General features: G+C 59.9%; 1 protein-coding gene across 1 annotated transcript; it reads right to left on the bottom strand.

The window, feature by feature from the left end:
* Window positions 1-7,279: 7,279 nt before the first annotated feature.
* On the bottom strand, window positions 7,280-19,292 carry GREP1 (glycine rich extracellular protein 1). The gene is made up of 38 exons (XM_061153880.1): window positions 19,226-19,292; window positions 18,996-19,028; window positions 17,479-17,514; window positions 17,273-17,302; window positions 17,158-17,190; window positions 17,005-17,076; window positions 16,552-16,605; window positions 16,259-16,306; window positions 15,837-15,869; window positions 15,685-15,744; window positions 14,708-14,737; window positions 14,594-14,626; window positions 14,446-14,475; window positions 14,282-14,317; window positions 13,486-13,515; window positions 13,372-13,404; window positions 13,247-13,282; window positions 13,041-13,070; window positions 12,642-12,677; window positions 12,226-12,255; window positions 12,124-12,156; window positions 11,992-12,027; window positions 11,632-11,661; window positions 11,509-11,541; window positions 10,688-10,741; window positions 10,523-10,555; window positions 10,409-10,447; window positions 10,287-10,319; window positions 10,156-10,191; window positions 9,448-9,492; window positions 9,127-9,168; window positions 8,986-9,018; window positions 8,522-8,584; window positions 8,416-8,445; window positions 8,033-8,146; window positions 7,833-7,877; window positions 7,676-7,729; window positions 7,280-7,453 (listed from the first exon to the last, which is right to left on the bottom strand). Exons 1-38 carry the CDS (start codon window positions 19,290-19,292, stop codon window positions 7,446-7,448), a joined length of 1,551 nt encoding a protein of 516 aa, XP_061009863.1. The 3' UTR covers window positions 7,280-7,445.

Below are 19,292 nucleotides of genomic sequence, written 5' to 3'. Positions count from 1 at the left end.
TCCATCTCGATCCCCTCACAGGGGAACAGGACAAAAGAGGGGGGACTGACCAGAGCCACCAGGGGTCAGGAGGTGGCTATGGGGGCTGCAGAACAACCCCAGAGGCTGCGTCACCCATTTCCTGAGTCCCCGATATACAGGCAGAAAGCCCCCAGCTGCTGAACCATAAGGAGCAGAGGAAATTGACATCCCGGTAATAATTCTCCTGAGTTCACATCCCCATTTTATAGACAGGGAAGGAAGCTCAGAGAGCAAAGGAACTTGGCCAAGAGAACACATGGGAAAAAGGACAAGCCTGGTGCAACCCCAGATGGACATCAAAGCCACCGGCTCCGTGCCCAGCATTGCTGAACTTCCCGGGCGTCCTGGTGCGCCTTTCCTGAAGGCAGTGCCCTCTGTCCACGGCCGGCCGGGTCTCCCTAAAACCATCCCCCTGCATCTGACTATGCGGGAAGCCACCCTCCACCTGGGTTCACTTTCAGTGTCTGCGTTCCTGTAGCAAGGCTTCCCAGGTGACGCCAGTGATAAAGAACCTGCCTGACAATTCAGGAGACAAAAAACACTGGGGTTCCATCTCTGGGTTGGGAATATCCCCTGGAGAAGGAAATGGTAACCACTCCAGTATTCTTGCCTGGAGAATCTCATGGAGAGAGGAGCCTGGCAGGGCCCAGTTCATGGGGTTGCAAAGAGGTGGACATGACTGAGTGACTTAGCATGCAAGCATGTGTCCCTGTTGCAGAAAGGGCTGTGTTGGCTTGCCATTTACAGATCAGTGGACTCTGGGTTAGATCTAGTGTCAACACCACCCAGGTCTCGCTGGGTAAATTCACAACTGCCTAATCTCCGTGTCACCTGGCTATAAACCAAAGAGAAAAGCCTGCCCTGCTGAACTCCAGGGCCACTGGCCCGGGCCCCATGTGCCCTGCATATCTTAGGATTTATTGGAGGTATTGACTGTGTGTGTGTATGTGTGTATGTGTGAGCATAATGACAGTTTCACTTGTAAACCTGTGCCAACTCCATTGACTGGGTAACAATTAACTTTATTATCAGTCATATTTGTCAGCTTTCCACCAGCAGCAGTTATCCATCTGAAGCTCTGAGAATGTTGTCTTCTTTAGGAGCCCACATTGTCTTGTCCTTGTTCACTGTCTGAGTCTTGGCTCAGAGGGCAGGAGGGCTATAGGACACAAAGTGGGTAGAGGAAGCAGTGAGCTGGCACCCATGGGAACTGGGCCAGCATTCAGCTCAGGGGAAAGTCAGTCTATTTTTTTCATTCGTCACTGAGGCTTCCCTTGTGGCTCAGCTGGTAAAGAATCTGCCTGCAATGCAGGAGACCTGGGTTGGGAAGATCCCATGGAGAAGGGAAAGGCTACCCACTCCAGTATTCTGGCCTGGAGAATTCCCTCACAAAGAGTTCACAAATCTGACTCGCAAAGAGTCGGACACGACTGAGCAACTTTCACTCACTGAGAGCTTAATCAAGACACTAGGTCCTTTGGGTCCTGCTCAGGGACTCCAAGGGCACCCAAGTCTCAGGTTTAGCAAAGGATAGAGCCTAAAACATGGTTTAGGGAAACTGAAAGACAGCACAGCAGGTGGGTCAGCCCCACAGCGCAAGGACGCTGCCTGTATAGATGAGGGTGGCTCCCAAGCCCTGGGAAAGATTGAAGGCAGGAGAAGTGGACGACAGAGGATGAGATGGTTGGATGGCATCACCAACTCAATAGACATGAGTTCGAGCAAAGTCCGGGAGATGATGGACAGGGAAGCCCGGCATGCTGCTGTCCCCAGGGTCCCAAAGAGTCAGACACGACTTATCAACTGAACAACAACCTAAGCTCTGGAATGTCTTAAGATCCTTAATTCCTTAATCCTTAATCATTCTGGACTTAGGGTGGGCCCTATATTCAATGGCAAGTGACATAAGAGAAATAAGATGGGGGGAGATATGAGATATAGATACAAGGGAGAAGGTCATGTGAAGATGGAGGCAGAGACTGGAGTGATGGAGTCACAAACCAAGCAACACCTGGAACTGCCAGAAACTGAACGTCAAGGAAGAATCCTACCCTAGACCCTTGGGAGGGAGTGTGGCCTGGGGACATCCTGATTTTGGACTTCTGGCTTCCAGAACCAGGAGAGAATAAACTCCTATTTTAAGTCACCCAGTTTGTGGTGGTTTGCTACAGCAGTTTCGGGAAACTCATCCACTTCCTTTCTTGCTCCTGGGTCCCAGGCTCTCAGAGGTCCCCCGAGGTCAAGTTGGCTTCCTGATACCACTCCTGATCTGCTGTAGAAGAGCCCATTGAGATAGGGCGTCTGCCTGGTTACCTGAGCCCAAGCTACCTGAGTAACAAAGGGAACTTTATTCTGTGCTGTACACACTGGGGAGAAGGCGGACGGAAGGGGGTGGTAAAGATGGGGAGAGGACAGGGGCTTCCTCTCATGACTCACCCTGGGAGCTTTCCTATCCTGTGGGTGTGACTTCACAGCCCTTGCATGTGACACTCCTGTTCCAAGGCCCAGTATCGATTGTCCATCAGCACCACTGGTTTCCTGGTGCTCCCAGGCCCAAGGGACCCTAGGATCTATTTCAGCTGAAAGTTTGACTTCTTAAGACTTGGAAGGCATGTCTGAGTTTCCACGAAGCCATACAAACTTGAGCAGAGGACTTTAGTGATAGTATTCAAACCTTTTATTTTACAAGAGAAAATGAGACATTTTACCTACACTAGTAAAAGTATTTCAAGTTTTTTGTTTTCATTTTCTCCAGCTGTGTGCTGGGGCTCCTCAGCCCCACCCGCCCAGATCACCAGCCAGTTTATCAGTACAGGGAATTAGTTCCATTCTCAAATGACCAGACCAGAGGCTTCCTGTAAGGCAGTAGGAAAAAATGGAAGAAATGGCTCCAATCTTCAAATGAGTTTATTTTCAGGCCTGATCTTTCCTTCTCCTACCTAAGCTGCTCCGGGCACGCCCGCCCTGCTCCCCAGGCCGTGCTCCGACCCACGCCTTCTGAACCTGCCCAGGGGAAGGTGGCGAGGGGTACAGTCCCTGGGTCCAGGCAGGGCTGCCTACTCACCCGCCCGCAGTCCCTCCTGGGCGGGAAGGGCCGGGTCTTCAGCAGGGAGGCGACAGGAAGAAGTAGGGCGGCGGGGGCGGCGGCAGCAGCGGCGGGGGGAAGGCGGGCAGTGGCCAGGGGTCTCGAGGCACTGGGGGCGCCAGCAGGTTGAAGGGCGAGGGCCGTGCAGGCAGCGGCGGCAGCGGCTGCGGGGGCGACTCGGCGATGAGGGGCGGGCGGCCGCGCGCACCCACGGGACCGGGAGTGGCGGCGACCGCGGCCTCTGGCAGCGGCGGCAGTGGCAGGTGCGCGGGCGGCGGCGCGGGCGCGGGGAGCCGCGGCAGGTCCTGCAGGGCGAGCGCGGCGGCGGGTGGCGCGGGCACGCAGGCCTCGGGCGGCAGCTCCGGCAGCGCCACGTGGGCGCCTGGGCCCCAGGGACTCGGCGGCGCTGGCCGCAGTGGGAGTGCAGGCAGCGGCGGCAGCTCGGCCAGGGCGAGCGCCGAGGGCGGCGGCGGCGGGGCAGGGCTCAGGCCCGGTGGGAGTCCCGGCAAAGGCGGATGCGGCAGGGACGGCGCGGGCGGCGGGGTCAGGGACAGCGACACGCGGGACCGGCCCAGCCGCGAGTGGACGCGGGCGCGGGCCAGCCGCGGATGCGAGCGGGAACGGGGAAGCTGGGCAGCCAGCTTGGCCACAGCAGCCGCGCCAGGGTCCCTCGCGCGCAGCTCGCGGAAGCCTTGTCCCTCCAGCAGGTGGCCACGCGTCGCTCTGAGAGCCCCAGCCAATCGGAGCCGTGCGCTGCCGCACTCCAGCCAATCAAAGGCCAGTGCGCCGGCGACCTATGTATTTCTCCCGCCGGCTGTCAGGAGCTATCACTGACAGCCAATCAGAGACAGTAGCGCTCTCTGTCAAGTCCTTCTTCCCGCCCCTCCTTCAGCCCCAGCCAATCATAGTGCTCCGAGGTGCCACAGGCTCCATCCCCACTATCCCTGAGAACAGACACTGCATGTTCAGTGGGCGCCCCCAACTGGCCTGAGCGTCCACTTAGCCGCTGCATCTCCCCTGCTTCGACGCCCCCACCCCGCCCTCCTTCCCCTGTGACAGCCCTAGAAGAGAGCTTATGGATCGCCTCTTTTGGGGTTTGTCCTTAAGAGATGCTCTTTGTGGGTCAAGATCCATGAAAATTTCCATCCAGTGATCTGTGCATGCACATGTGTGTGCTAGTCATTCAGTCGTGTCCGACTCTTTGCGACCCCATGGATTGTGGCCCCCCAGGTTTCTCTGTCCATGGAATTCTCCAGGAAAGAATACTGGAGTGGGTTCTCATTCTCTTCTCCAGGGGATCTTCCCGACCCAGGGGTCTAAACCGGGTCTGCTACATTGCGGCAGATTCTTTACCGTTTGAGTCACCAGAGAAGCCCAGAGAAGAGATGAAAAGATACCAACTCAATAGCAAAGCTTGACATGTAGCATTTGCGGTGACGTTAAGAATGGTTATAAAAGACAAATGGGTGACAAAAGGAAAAATGGTCGATCTATTTAAAGTCGGAATATGAAGTTCAAGAGGCAGCCAGGAACCAGGTTGGTGCTGGTGCTCAGTCGTGTCTGACTCCTTGAAATCTACAGGGCTGTAGGCCACCAGGCTCCTCTGTCCATGGAATTTTCCAGGCAAGAATACTGGAATGGGCTGCCATTTCCATCTCCGGGTGATCTTCCCGATCGAGGGATCAAACCCACATCTCTTGTAACTCCTGCCTGGCAGGCCGATTCTTTACCACTGCACCACCTGGGGAGCCCGAAGTCAGAATATAGAAATCTTTATTAAAACAATATTTGGGAAAAAAACACACACACACAATATTAGGGTCTTCCCTGGTGGTCCAGCGGTTATTTGCCTGTCAATGGAGGGGACTCTGGTTCGCTCCCTCAGGACACAATTACTGAAGCCCACACCCTAGAGCCAGGGCTCCACAGTGAGAGAAGCCACCTCAACAAGAAACCACACACCACAACCAGAGAGTAGCTCCTGCTTGCCACAAGTAGAGAAAGCCCATTTGCAACAAAGATGACCCAGCCCAGCCAAAAATAAACAAATAAAACGACAATAAATTATTAGAACATGTCTAGGTTGGTTAGAAAGGATAGCACCCACTGCCCTCTCTGAGACTGTGCTGAGTGGCCCCTCTACCCAGATGTTGCTCTTAATCCTGTTCTCTAGTAGAGATGATGTGGTTTGTTCCACATCTCAGGGCAGAGAAACACAAGATGACTTGTTTTTCCCTAATTTCACTTTATTTTTTACACCAGTTCAGACTGTTGCTTGATGTGAGGTGACCCCAAAGTGACTTTTTAAAAATAATTCTATTTATTTTTTGTTTCACTGAGTCTCTGTTGCTGCGTGCAGTCTTTCTCTAATTGCACTAGAGTTGGGCTACTCTTCCTTGCGGTGCACAGGTTTGGAGCAGGCTTCAGTAGTCGTGGCACGTGGGCTTTGTTGCTCTATGGCATGTGGAATATTCCTTGGCCAGGGATTGAACCCGCACTCCCTGCACTGGTGGTGGATTCTTACCCATTGTACTCCTAGGAAAGTCCACGCGATGAGATTTTAAGAACCAATGTGTTCTTAGTCGCTCAGTCACATTCGATTCCTGCGACCCCATAGACTGCAGCCTGCCAGGCTCCTCTGTCCATGGGATTCTCCAGGCAAAAATACTGGAGCGGGTTGCCATTTCCTCCTCCAGGGGCTCTTCCTGACCCAGGGGTCAAACCTAGGTCTCCTGCATTGCAGTCAGACTCTTTACCGACTGAGCTTCTTTGAGGGAAGCCCAAAGAATCAATATTTTTATGAAAAAGCAAAAGCCTATGATGATTCTCAAATAGAGCAAATTAAATGAGGTAGGCTAAGAGATATCAGGCTGGAATTCCAATAATGTTTACACAACCTCCTCAAGCTTGTGCATACTGCAGTCAGGTTTTTGTCTATATCTGTTATCTTAAATCACTCCATAGAAAAACAATCTGAGTTCCTCCCTGGGTGGCAAATCCCATCAACTCTATTCAACTCAAATTCTTCAGTTAAGGTAAAACTTCACCAGATTGCAAGAGGTATAGACTGGGGGAGGCATAGCTCAGAACAGAGACTTAAGGATACTGGTTCTGGGACCATCTAAGCCCCAGGTCAAAGTTCAGAAGAGCAGATCAAACCTCAGTTGTGCAACCTCCAGTCTGGACCCAGCCTAGGAGAATAAATTCGCTTCCACATTTCTGGGTGATTAAATTTATAATCATGGGATGAGGAAAGGAAGCAATCCAGTAGCACTGATTACTGATACTGGATTAGTAACTAGCTTTTTAAAATGTTTGAAAGTGTTCAGTAATCTGAGATAGTAAACGTCTGACTGATTTCCAAGAACCCCTTAAGTGCTTAGGAAGAAAGTTGCTGGTTGGATTTGTACACACACACACCCCAACCCTGTTAAGAGATCAAGTAGATTATGTGCATAATTATTTGAAGTGTCTAAGGGAATTGAGTATCAGGCTTGTAAAGCATGCTAAATATTTAGGGAGATGCTGATCTGACAAATTTATAATCTAATTGAGTATTAATTTAAGAATGTGAAAGTGAGTTTTACATCCAAATTATAAGATGAATCAATACAATGATATCTGGAAGCAAGTATAAAGGCTTAAGAAAAATGAAATTTTTAGTGGATCATTTTAATAAGTTAATTATCAATTAAAACACAAGTAATGTATAATGTGGGCTTCCCAGGTGGCTCAGTGGGTAAAGAATCCATCTGCAATGCAGGAGATGCGGGTTTGATCCCTGGGTTGGGAAGATCCCCTGGAGGAGAAATGGCAACCCACTCCAGTATTCTTGCCTGGAGAATTCCATGGACAGAGGAGCCTGGCTGGTTACAGTCCATGGGGTCACAAAGAGTGGGACACGACTGACTCAACTGAGCATGCACTCAGTGTGTAGTGCACAAGTCCCCTAACCTGGACAAGGCTCCATCTCTACATTGTGACCACGTGTCATCCCCGAGAGCAGGCCTGAGTTTGTTGTGCGCTCCTGCGGCTCCCATCTGGAGCACAGCCCCTGGCACACAGCTGTGTTGATGTTTGTGGAAGGAATGAATAAGGTGCTGGGTGGTGGCTGCAGGCCCAGGCGGTCCCCCAGCCCAGCTGGTGATCCCCCCCACACAGCACACAGAAGCAAACAGGGAAGCACACTGCCTTTATTGAGACTTCCAGCCTGCAGGAGACCCCAAGCCAGAGGCCAAGCCGGAGGGTCTGGCCGGCCTTGCCTGAAGACCAGGCTCGCGTGCAGAGGCGCTCAGGACGGGCAGTGGGAGTGCTCGGGTGCTCAGTATTTCCCAAGCAGTCAGCGGCCTGGGCAGAGGCAGAGCAGGGCCCAGCTGAGTTCTGGCCCCTGTTCACTTCCTGGGGGACACGGGCCCTCTACCTGGGACCAGCCACCCACCAGGCACCCACAGGTGGCCTGAGAGCCACTATCTGTCCCTCCCATGGGTCGGGGTTGCCCCCAGTGCAGCCTGGAGGGGTGACGATGGTGGCATGGGGCGGCTGGGGGTAGGGCACTGAGTTCCCTCTCACCTCCAAAGCCATTTCCCAGCGGGCCATTGCTGCCTCTCTTCACCTCAGGGCCTCCTAAGGCACACAGACAAGCCAGGGCACCCGGGTCAGCAGAGGACTTCGAAGTCCTTCTGCTCACCCCCAGCTTTACCCAAGGCCCTGGGACACCCCTACTCACCCAAGGGCCCAGGGCCCAGCTCTGGCCTCAGCTGCCCATAGGGCCCTGGGGGAGGGATGGAGGTGAGGATACGGAGTTCCTCCTGCCCACCTCTACGCCCGCTGCCATGAGTGCCCCCCTCCCTCTCTGCAGGGCAGTGAGGTGGGCCCAGAGCCCAGTTCAGACACCCCCCAGCAACACTCTTCCACACACCCCATTACCTGGTTGACTCCCGACCTCTGGGTATGTGCCTCCAACCCCGTATCTAGGCTTCAAGGCAGCCCCCCAGGGCCCGAGGGAGGGCCAGGGAAAGCCCCTCAGGCCCCCAGCCTGACCTGGAGGAGGAAAGCCAGCTTGGGACCGCTGCCCACTGGAGCTGGGTGCCCAGGATGCGCCGCTTCTCCCCGGTTCTCAAACCCCCCGCCTGCCTGGCCTGGTCCCCACCGCCCTTGCTAGGGTCCCCTCTGCCCTCTCAGCGTGTCTTACCATGTCCTCCAGGGCCTGGAGTGGCCACTTTGGGGAGCACGAGGGCGGCCTCCCCATACCGTGAGAGAACCAGCCCTTTCCCCACCCCCTTGCACTCGGTCACCTGGGTCCAACTCACCGTTCAGAAAGCCATCGGCCCCCGGGAACCCTGGAGGACAAAAGACAAGGTCAGAGACACGAGCACCCCCGAGCCCAAAGCCCCCTTCCCCAGCTCCCCCAGGCACCTGGCTGTGGGCGGGCCTCAGGGGAGACCCCAGCTCTCAGACCACCGTTGCCGTAGCCCAAACCTGCAGGAAAGCAGTGGGAGGGGGGCTGGTTGGGGAGGGGTGGGGGGCGGGGGGGGCAGGATGAACTGCTCACGGAGAGACGGGGGGCGCAGACAGACAGACTGACTCAGAGGCAATCTAGAGAGGGCCTCCCACAATCCTGCCCCTGCAGGCAGCTGAGGGGAACAGGCCAGCTTCAGGAAGCCATGCCTCCCCCGACCCCGGGCACCTCCTCCCCACCTGCTTAGTCTATTCTGACCTGAGACAGGACCCACCGCACAGGCTCGCGCCATCCGTGTGGCCCAGCGCTTAGTACGCGAGAGCCCAGTGAGTACAGACAGAGACAGACACACAGACAGACAAGCCGTGCTCGCCATGAGGGGGGGCAACTCATGCCCAACATGGGGGCCCAGGGGGCTCACCGATTTTCTGGGGCCTGAGGCCCCCACCAAAGCCTGGGGGAGAGGAGGCTGGGTCAGAGATAACCTTGGCTTCCCGGGCAGGTGGAGGCAGGGGAGGGGAAAGGGAGGGAGGGAAGGGGAAGCTCGGAAGGGCCTCCTCACCCAGTCCTGCTCCTGGTCCGTAGCCATTCTGAAGCTGGTACCCTGTGAGGGGAATGCAGGTGAGTGGGGAGGACCCCGACTTGCCCTCACTGCTTGGGGCCCGCGTGTGGACCTTGGGGACTCTGAGGCAGAAGGGGCTCTCCTCATCCCCAGGGAAGGGAAATCCGAAGACAAGAAGTAAGAAAGCAGCATGAGAGGCCAAGGGTAGACTCAGAGAGGGACTTCCTGGCCTTAAGGCGCCTGAACACCTGAGACAGGCCAGGGAACAAGGGAGATGGAATGGCATAATCTGACATGGAGAGGGAGCAGACAGACACAAACCTGCTTCCTGAGGTTTCGGTCCCCACTGGAGGGCCGGAGTAGGCACTAGAAGGAAGGCCAGGGGACAGGAGTGAGCCAGTGGCGAGGTGGGTGGGGAAGGCCTCAGGAAGCCATGGGGGAAGGGCTGGGGCCTGGGGGAGCCGTCATGCTGGCAGTCACACGGGGTCTCAGGGCCAGAGCTCAGGCTCTTCTTCACTGACTTCCTGGAGACCAGGCCTGGGGGCTTCTGAGTGGCCCAGCCAACCCCAGCCCCTCCTGGGACTAAGTACCCACCATGGCCCCTCAGGCCCCCTAATCGGCACTGACCTGGGAACTTGCCATCCTGCCCTGGGAGAGGGGGCTGGGATCTCAGGCCCCAGCCACCCCCTTTATCAGAAGGGATCCCTGGAGTGGGAGGCTTGGCAAGAACCCCACCACTGCAGGGACCTAGATGGGGAGGAAGGGAGAGGGCAGTGACCCAGGCCTGCGGCGCCTCCAGGCTGCCCTCCTGGCCTCCGCCTGGTCAAGCCACGGCCTGCGGTGGCTTCTAGGGCAGAAAGGTGCTGCCGGTGGGGACAGTGGCCGTGTCATAAAAAGCTCAGTTCCCATGGGTCAGTCTGCTCTGGGAACAAGGGGACTCAGCTGCCTGCTGTGGTTCCTGTTGTTGCCCACCCTGCCCCATCACCCAGCAATATCCCCCCACTTCCCTCTGTTTCCCCCCTGCCTCACCTGGCTGGGCCCCCAGCCCATTGCCGTTGCCATATCCTGGAGAGAAAAAACAGATGTGAGGGGCATTGCGGGGGGGGGGGGTCTGAAAGGAGAGGCAGGAGGAGGTGCAAGACAGGGAGGGGAGGGCTCACCTGGCTGCTGAGGTTTCAGACCCACTCCGAGACCTGTGGGGAGACAGAGGGTACCTCAGGCCCAACCAGCCCTCCCTGAGGAAGGAGCACTCTCCCCGACCCCAGGCCCCCACCAGACTCACCTGGGAGGAGCTGTGGCCCGTTCCCCAGCGGCATGTATCCTGGGAGGAAGCGGGGGCATGAGGGCAGGGCCCTGGAGACTTCAGAGGGGGCAGAGGAGAGGGGGATGAACTCACCTGGCTTCAGAGGGCTCACGCTCCCTCCCAGGCCTGCGGGGAGACCAGCAGAGGCTGAGTGACGTGGACCCCACTCCACCCCTCCTTTTCCCCAGGACCCAGCTCTTCACCCACTGGGGTCACCTCCCCACCCCCCAGAACTCCAGGCCTGCCCCTGTCCCGCACCTGGCTGGGCCCCTTGGCCTGGGAAGGCTCCAGCTCCCAGCCCATTCCTGTAAACTGGAGAGACAGAGGCAGGGGTTACAGGAAGAGCAAGGGCAGGAGGAGTGGGTTTCTGGGCGTAGAGAGAAGGCGGGGTCTGATCCTGACAGCAAGCCCAGGGCCACCGGGCGGTTCTCAGACTGCACCAGGGGCCCTGCAGTGTGACTCGAGCCTGCCATGGTCGACCTGGAGATGACAGTCACAGGCTCAGTCCCAGAAGACTGCTCCCCACCCTCCCCCGCCCCACATTTTGGCCACCAGGTTCCCGTCCAAGTTGTCACCTGTGCTTCTGACCAGCTGGCTGAAGATCAGAGATTCCCACAACCCCCTCCTTGGGGAGGGGTTTGATTAATTTGTTAGAGCAGCTCACAGAACTCAGGGAGACATCTTACTTATTAGATAATAGAAAATATTAGATAATAGAAAAGCAGGGACTAGACACAGGCAGGCACTTAACTTCTCCCGTCCCCTGAGCATGCCACTCCCAGCGCCTCCACGGGGTCATCAGCCCAGTGTTGTTATTTGCTCAGTCATAGACAACTCTTTGCGACCCCATGGACTGTAGCCGCCAGGCTCCTCTGTCCAAGGGATTTCCCAGGCAAGAATACCGGAGTGGGATGCCATTTCCTTCTCCAGCGGATCTTCTCTACCCAGGCTCAAACCCATGTCCCCTGCATCTCCTGCATTGGCAGGTGGGTTCTTTACCACTGCACCCCCTGGGGAGCCCTGTTTCCTCTTAGGAATCACATGATCACAGGGCAGGTAGAGAGAAAAGGAGGGTTTACCTGGCTTCTGAGGCTTCATGGCCTCAGCAACTCCTGGAGAAGAAGGAGGTGGGAGCAGGTGAGGGACCATGACCCGCTCTGAGCCTCTATCCCGCCATCTGCCCCCAGCACCCACTCCTGTACCTGGGCCATCGCCGACGGGAGCTGCAGGTCCTGTGAGGACGGGGGGAGAGGCTGAGGGGCACAAGAGGCTGGAAACTGGGTCCCCCTTCCTCCCAGCGTAGGGACCAGAAAACTTGACGCCTCCTCTGCTACAAGGCCACCCTCTCCAAGGAGCCCAGGAGGGGTGCCTCAGAGCAGGGTCTAGGCCCTTGCCCCCTCCTCTCTCCTTTTCGCCCAGCCTCCAGCTTCTCCCAACCCCTCAGTTCTGAGCTGGGGGGCCGGTGGGGACCTCATCACCCATCCCGACCCTCAGAGGCCTGGAGGGAGGCAGGAGAGGATACCCAGGCACAAGACCTCCACCCCAGAGCCCGCCAGTCTCACCCGGCTGGACGCCCAGTCCGTTGCCGTTCCCAAATCCTGGGGGGCGGGGGGGAGATTGAGGTGGACGTGTGAAAGGAGGCAGGGAAGTTCAGGGTTTGGGGAGACGGGGAGAGGCGGCTAAGGCAGGCTCACCTGGCTTCTGGGGCTTCATGCCGGCCGCCAGGCCTGGTGAGAAACACAGAGTGAGTGCGGGCCCCTGGGCCGCCGCGGCCTCCCTGGGCAGGGCCCCCCTACCTGCTCCATAGCCGTTGTCAGCCGCAGGGCCTGTGCAGAGTCGGGGCGTGGGGGGGGGGGCGGGGGCGGTGATGAGATTAGTTGTGAGGCTGAGGGGTGAGGCCAGCACGGGGGGCCCCTCGGTATTGCCCCCTCCTCTCCCACGGTCCCTGGTGCCCCCGGGACACCCTCCGCTTGTGAAGCAGGCCGTGCAGTCATGGGTCTGAGGGACCCAGGAGGGCCAGGATGTCCTCCTCTCCTCTGATGCCTGGGGTTTCCCACCCCCTCTAGGCCTGGGGAGGCAGGGGGGGCTGACATGGACTCCTCTAGGCCTCGCCGGACCCCCAGGCCCCAACATTCAGTTTCCCTGTGGCCCCCACCTCTCACGTCCCTGCTCCCTCCTCACCCCCTGAGGCCCTGGGCCCAGCTGCCCTCACCTGGCCTGGCTCCCAGTCCGTTCCCATTACCATATCCTGGGGAGGAAAGTGGGGTGGCGGGCAGTGTTTGAAGGTGAACCGCTTCAAAGCAGGAGGGAGACGAGGCAGGAGGTCTCCCCCTCCCCTGGCTTCGGAGGCCAGCCTCATCTGCCCTCTACTCAGAGCCCAGCCCCTGCCCCCCAGTCCCCTGCCCGAGGGAGGCTCACGCCCAGATCCCCAAGCAAGGAGGCAGGGGGTGGGGGCGCTCTGATTCTGGGGGTCCATGGATAGAGACAAGGCCAGGGTAGGACTCCCTTGGCTTCTGGGGTTTCATGCTCCCCACGAAGCCTGAAGACATGGGAGCAGGTGAAGGGCCCAGAGTCCCCATCCCGGGCACCTGAGGGCCCTCTCTGCTCCTACCTGCTCCGTATCCCTGTGGTATTGCTGGGCCTGTGGGGAGAGGAAGGGTGAGTTGGGCGGATTTGGGGTCTGGCTGAGGTGGAAGTCAAGCCAGAAGGCTGGAATCCTGGGGGTTTCCTCCCAGCACCCCTCAATCATTCCCCTGCCCTCATGAGACCTGGAAAGGACACCGGCATGTGGAAGCCTCCAGATCCCACCACTCTCACCTGGCTGAGCTCCCAGGCCGTTCCCGTTCCCAAATCCTGGGGGGACAGATGGAGGTGGAGGTGAGGGGGCAAGGGGCCTCAAACTCCAGGTCGGGGACAGAGACACAGGTGGGGCTGAGGCTCACCTGGCTTCTGAGTGTTCACACCCCCTCCAAAGCCTAGAGGAAAATGGGGAGCAGGTGAGGGACCACCCCGGAGCTCCAGCACCCTGACACCAGCTTCTCCCAACCCATCAGTACCTGCTCCGTAGCCATTCTTAGCCGGGGGGCCTGTGGGGGAGGAGGGGTGAGAAAGGAGATTGGGGCCCTGGCTAAGGTGGGGGGAAAGTGTTAGTCGCTCAGTCACCTTGGACTCTTTAGACCCCATGGACTGTAGCCCACCAGGCTCCTCTGTCCATGGGGTTCTCCAGGCAAGAATACTGGAGTGGGTTGCCATTTTCTCCTCCAGGGGATCTTCCCAACCCAGAGACTGAACACAGATCGCCTGCATTGCAGGCAAATTCTTTATCATCTGAGCCACCAGGCAAGCCCAAGTGGCCCCCTACAGAGCCCGGCCAAAACCAGGGTCTCAGAGGCTCTCTCCGAGCCCCTCTGAATCCCTCATCAATCCTGCCCCTCAAAGGTCTGGGGGGGATGGGAGAGGACCCCCAAGATGTGGACCCCCCACCCCACCCCAGCTGGGCAGGTCCTCGTCCTGGTGTCCAGCCTCCCTGTGAAGCCTGAAAGCCATCCCGCCTGCCTGGGGTCCCCCCGGCTGGTGTTGCCCCCACCCCCACCAACCAGCAGAAGGGGGGCTCCTTGACATCCCCTCACCAGCCACACGCTCTGCTCTCAGCACGGGCTCTTGCCACCATGGCCCGCGGCCACTTCCAGAGCCTGTTCCCTCTCTGGCCCTCTCTCTGGGATGCCCCAGCTCCAGATTTCTCAGTGGGGCACGGTCTGCCTCTGGCCCCTCCTCCCCAGAATGTGCCGCCCCCCAACCTGGCTGCCGAATGAGTATCTGCAATGGAACCCCAGACTGGACGGCGGGTCTCACCTGGCTTCTGAGGTTTCAGCCCTCCTGCTCCAAGGCCTGGGGATGAGGAGACGGTCCAGCGAGTCCACCCGGATCCCGTCTTCCATCCGAGCCAGAGTCAACCCCCTCCCCTTCATCCACCACCCCCTGGGTGAGCCCTGCAGCCCTGGAGCTCTGGGCCTCACCTGGCTGGGTGCCGTCCCTGGTCCCGAATCCTGGGGAGATGGAGCGAGAGGCCTGAGACTGAAGCAGGGCTTGAAAGGAGCACAGATACAGAGAGGATGGACAGACAGACAGACAGACCAAGAGCCGACAAGGCAGAGCAGGACTCACCTGGCTTCTGGGGTTTCCCGCCCCCTCCAAAGCCTGAGGAGAGACCCACGGGTGAGGGACCCTGGGGCGCCCCCTCCGGGCCTCCCCCCTCAACTCCCCCGGCCCCCTCTCTACCTGGTCCAAAGCCATTTGGAGCTGCAAGACCTGTGAGGGGGGACATAGGAAATCCAGACAATGCTGACTTGGGGGTGAGCCCCAGCCTCCCGCCATGGCCTCCCCTAGACCCCGGCCCTCCCCCCCAATTCTTCTATCCAGCCTCGGTAAGTTCACAAGAGAGGTCCCCATGGGGACCTGTGCCAGGAAAAGGGCTGGGGAGACAGCGGCGGCTGAGACAGGAACCCCAGATCCAGCATTCCTCCTTCTGGCCCCGAAGACTCCTGGGGTCTTATCCACACTGATCCCACTCTGACTGCTGCGCCCCCCAACCCCCCTGCAATGCCAGCAGCCTCCTCCCCAAGTTCTCCTGCTCCAGGTAGACCAGCTCTTTCACTCCCAGCTTAAAACCACAGAGGTGAGTCCCCCAGCTAGGTTCACGCCCCGCCTGGCCTCCAGCCCTGGGCTCTGCCCTCTGGCTTTCCGCCCTTGGTGGGTTCTCCACCAAGTCCTGACCTCAGTGTGCATGGCTTGGGCACTCGGCCCAGCGGGCCTACAGCCCCTAGGCTGACGGGCATGGGGTCTGCAGTGCACAGTCAAGGCCGGGCTCAGGCAGGCACTAGGGAAAGGTGGTGGAAGGAGTGAACCCCAAAGAGGCCCCTGTTAGGAGTCCAGAGTGGGGCATGGAGGTGACCCCTCTCTCCCCCAGCAGCCTGGGCCCTAGCCTCCCTCCCTGGCTGGGCCCCCAGCCCACGCCAATACCCTCTGTGAGCCATGGATGGGGACACAGGGGAGGACTTGGGGTGGGGACAAGGGCAGGGAGGGGCAGGGGCCGAGTCTCTGTCTCACCTGGTTTCTGAGGTGTCATGCTCCCTCCCAAGCCTCGTACCTGTGGACCCCTCCCAGCCCCTACTCTCCCCCATAAACGAGTTTTCTGCCCTCCCCAGCCCCTCCCCTCCCTCCTCCCCAGCACCCCAGTTTGGCCCTGGCGCCCTCACCTGGCTGGGCTCCAGCTCCGGGGAAGGCCCCAGCCCCCAGCCCATTCCCAACGATGGGTCCTGGGGAGATGGAGCAGGAGGGAGTAAGGGCGGGGAGGGACAACTGGGGGGGGGGGGGAAGGGCAGGGACCTAGGGACAGGGTGGGGCTCACCTGGCTTCTGAGGCTTCACGCCCCCTCCAATTCCTGAGAAAGAGACCCAGACGCGGTGAACCCCGAGCCCAAGCCCGCCCACCAGCTCCCCCCCATCTCCATCAACCCTAACCCCATCCCTGACGACTCTGAACCCTGGGGCCTGTGGGGAGAGGGAGGTGGGGTCTGGGCTGCCGGGGGTGGGCCCACATCTCCGGGGGTGTCCTCACCCCATGAGCGGGGCACCCCCAGCACAGTTCTCAGAGACTTATTCCCAGAGAGGGGCCGGGGAGCCTGGACCTCACCCCAGCCCCGGGGAGAGACAAACAGGCCGACGCTGACCCAGCCAGCCCCTCCCCTAAGAGCGGGGGCGAGACCCTGGGACCCCCTGGCCTGCCCTTCCCTGCAACCCTGCCCCCCCACCCCCCCCCACCCCCGCTCACCTGCCCCGCGAAAAGCCCCAACACCGATACCATTTCGACCCCCGAATCCTGCGGACAGGAGGTGAGGCCGTTAGTCACGGCTGGGCAGGTCGGGGCGCACTCCCGGATGTGGGGGGACCGCCGGGACGGGGGCGGGGCTCCCCGGGCCGCGGAGGCTCCACGCCCCTCCCCCCAGGCTGCGCCTCCGTAGCCCCGCACGACACTACTCTCTCCCCGACGGGTTCCCCGATTCCAGCTCCGCGCGCTCCCTCCCCCATCCCTGGACCCCAGGGCGGTGCACCAGGCGCCCTTACCTGGCTGGGCTCCCAGCCCCGGGAAGGCACCAGCTCCCAGCGCATTTCCGTATCCTGGGGACAGAGAGGAAGGGTGGAGAGGGTAGGGGCCGGGCCCGGGCGGGAGGATTGGGGAGGCGATCTGAGGGCCATCACACGGTCAGGAAGCGGGGCTCACCTAGCTGCTGGAGTTTCGGCCCCCTTCCAAAGCCTGGGGGGAGGGGCAGTGGTTGAGGGGACCCAGGGACCCAGCCTCTTCCTGGGACTCCATGAGGGAAAGGTAAAGGGGAGCATTTGGGGTCCCAGCTGAAGGGGGGCGACTCCATGTTCTCTGTTCCCCAAACAAGACCACAGGATCCTTTATGGACCTTGCCTCTGCCCTGGGGGAGCCGGGGAGAAGCCCCTCCTGAGGGTGACCTGCTGTACCCCTCGCAGCCCTCTCTGCTATCCACACCCGTCCTTCCCCCACCTCACCTGGCTGGGCAGCAGCACCCGGGAGGGTCCCGACTCCCAGCCCGTTCCCGTTCCTAAACCCTGGAGAGACACCTGAGGAGACAGGGCCGGGGGGTCAGGGAGGAGAGGAGAAACTGGCACAGAGCCGGGAGGGTCAGGCAGGGTGAGGCTCACCTGGCTTCCGGGGCTTCGCGCCCCCTCCAATGCCTGAGAAGGAGACAGGGGTCAAGGGAGGCTCTCGGGACACCCCGTGTCCGGGCTGCCCCGAGAATCCTGGCCCCACCTCTACCTGTTCCGTAGCCATTCTGAGCTGGAGGGCCTGTGGGAGAGTAAACCATGAACCGGGTAGGTTTAGGGTGGGGGTGCAGCACCTTGGACCCCACCAGAAACAGCAAACCTGACAGCTCCCTCTCTGGCCCCCACCCCCGGAATCATCCATCCTGCCCTCCCTTCCGAGGCCTGGGAGCCCAGTCCCCCTCCCCACCCTCCACTCACCTGGCTGGGCTCCCAGCCCGCGCCCATTCCCGAACCCTGGGGGAAGAGAGCGAGGTGAGGGGTGGGAGAGAAAGACAGGGAGAGGGGGAAGAGCTGGGGCTGGGCCGGGCCCACCCGGCTTCTGCAGTGTAATACCCTTTCAGAAGCCTGGGGGAGACCCGGTGAGAGCCCCTAGACGCCCCCCACCCCTCAGCCATTCTGAGCCTGATGACTCAGCTCCAGTGTCCCTTCCAAGGAAGGGGGAAGGCGTGGGGGTGCAGGTGGGGGAGCTCCTGCGAGCCCAGGCCCCTTCCTCCCTTCCTCTGCTCAGAGCCGCCCCAGGGGCCTCGCCCTGGAGCTGGCTTCTGCGGGCAACCAGGGAACAAGCAGGGAAGGAAAGAGTTGAACCCTCAGGTGGGTCCTGGGTGACGTGACACCAGAATGGCCTTGGTAGACTCCTGATGGAGTCCTGGGGGGGTGCGGGAGGTGGTGAGAAGGAGGAAAGGACAAGGAAGACACTGCAGGAAGGGCGGCAGGTGGGTTTCTGGGGGGAGCAGCAGCACGGGGGTCCCCAAGTGTTTCTGAGATGGCTGCCTCCCCCAGACCCAAATCCCATTTCCCGTGCCTCAGCTGCTCCTAGACCACTGCGGGGGCCGTAGCCTATGGGGGAAACGGGGAGGTGAGTGGGGGTGGGGCAGGAGGGGCCAGGAGCGAGGGTGCCCATTGCCAGGACACAGAGGGCCCCCCGCCCACCCCCCACCAGCTGTACCTGATCAATAGCCATTGGAACCTCCTAAGGCTGTGGGGTTGGGAGGAGGGGGCACTTAGGGGGCAGCAAGGAGCTGAGTCTGCATGCTCCCTGCAGAGTGAGAGGGTGCCCCCCCCCACCCGCCTGCCCCGGCCTCAGGCTCCTCGGGGGTCACTGCAGGGTGAGCAGACTGGTGGCAGGGAGCGGAAGGGTCCCTGGTGAGGAGGGAGGGCTCTGGGCCACACCTCCTGGGGCGGATCCCTGGTATTCTGCACCCCTCACCTCTGTCCTTACTTGAGCGCCCCCCTGTAAGCCCATCCTCCTTGTCCCCCCAGTCCCCCAGTCTTGCTCTCCTGCAGTTCAGCTGTGTCAGCTCTCAGGAGGGAGCCCCAGGTCCCTGGAGGGACACCCCGCCTAGCTCACCCCCGTTTCCTGCCTCACCTTCCCACCTCCAGGCCTTTGCCTCACCTCACTGATGGCGGCAGGTAAGGTCCTTTCCCTTTCCTGTTGCAACCTGCCCCCACCCCCACCCCCTCCAGGCCCTTCCTCCTCTGGCTTCTTTTCCTCACACAAGTTGAGGTTCTGCCCTCTCTTAATTCTTCTCCAAGGGTGCAGGGTGTCTGTGTTTCTCACACTTGAGCTGACATGAACAAGGCCACCTGCCTTGTCTTCTCTGGGGCCCCCAGATCTGGATCCCAGAGCAGGGAGTTCCCCCAGAGAACCCCCAGACCCCTGCAAGGGAAAGACCAGACCCTCTTCCTTGAGCCCAGAGCCTGGAGTGTCCACTTACCTTTCCCCAGGCCCAGAGACGATGGAGGGACCCCTAGGGGAGCAAGCCGGGTGCCAACTTAGGGCAGGGACCCCGGGGACAGAGAAGGGGCAGGTCCCAGGTGTCTGTCCCCCAGCCTTCCCAAACCCTGCCCTAGCCCAGACTTCACAGACCCTCCGCTCCCTGTTTCTGGGGCCCAGTATTCCCCCGACACCCCCAGACCGGCCGGCAGCCCCACCGCCGGTGCTCACCGCCTTGCAGGCTTTCAGAGGTCAGGCCGAGCAGGAGAAGGGCTGTAGGGAAGGCCCAAGCACTCAT

The sequence above is a fragment of the Dama dama genome, chromosome 10 (assembly GCF_033118175.1).
Source record: "Dama dama isolate Ldn47 chromosome 10, ASM3311817v1, whole genome shotgun sequence".
Taxonomy (NCBI): Eukaryota; Metazoa; Chordata; class Mammalia; order Artiodactyla; family Cervidae; genus Dama; species Dama dama.
This window is presented reverse-complemented; position numbering and strand designations above follow the sequence as displayed.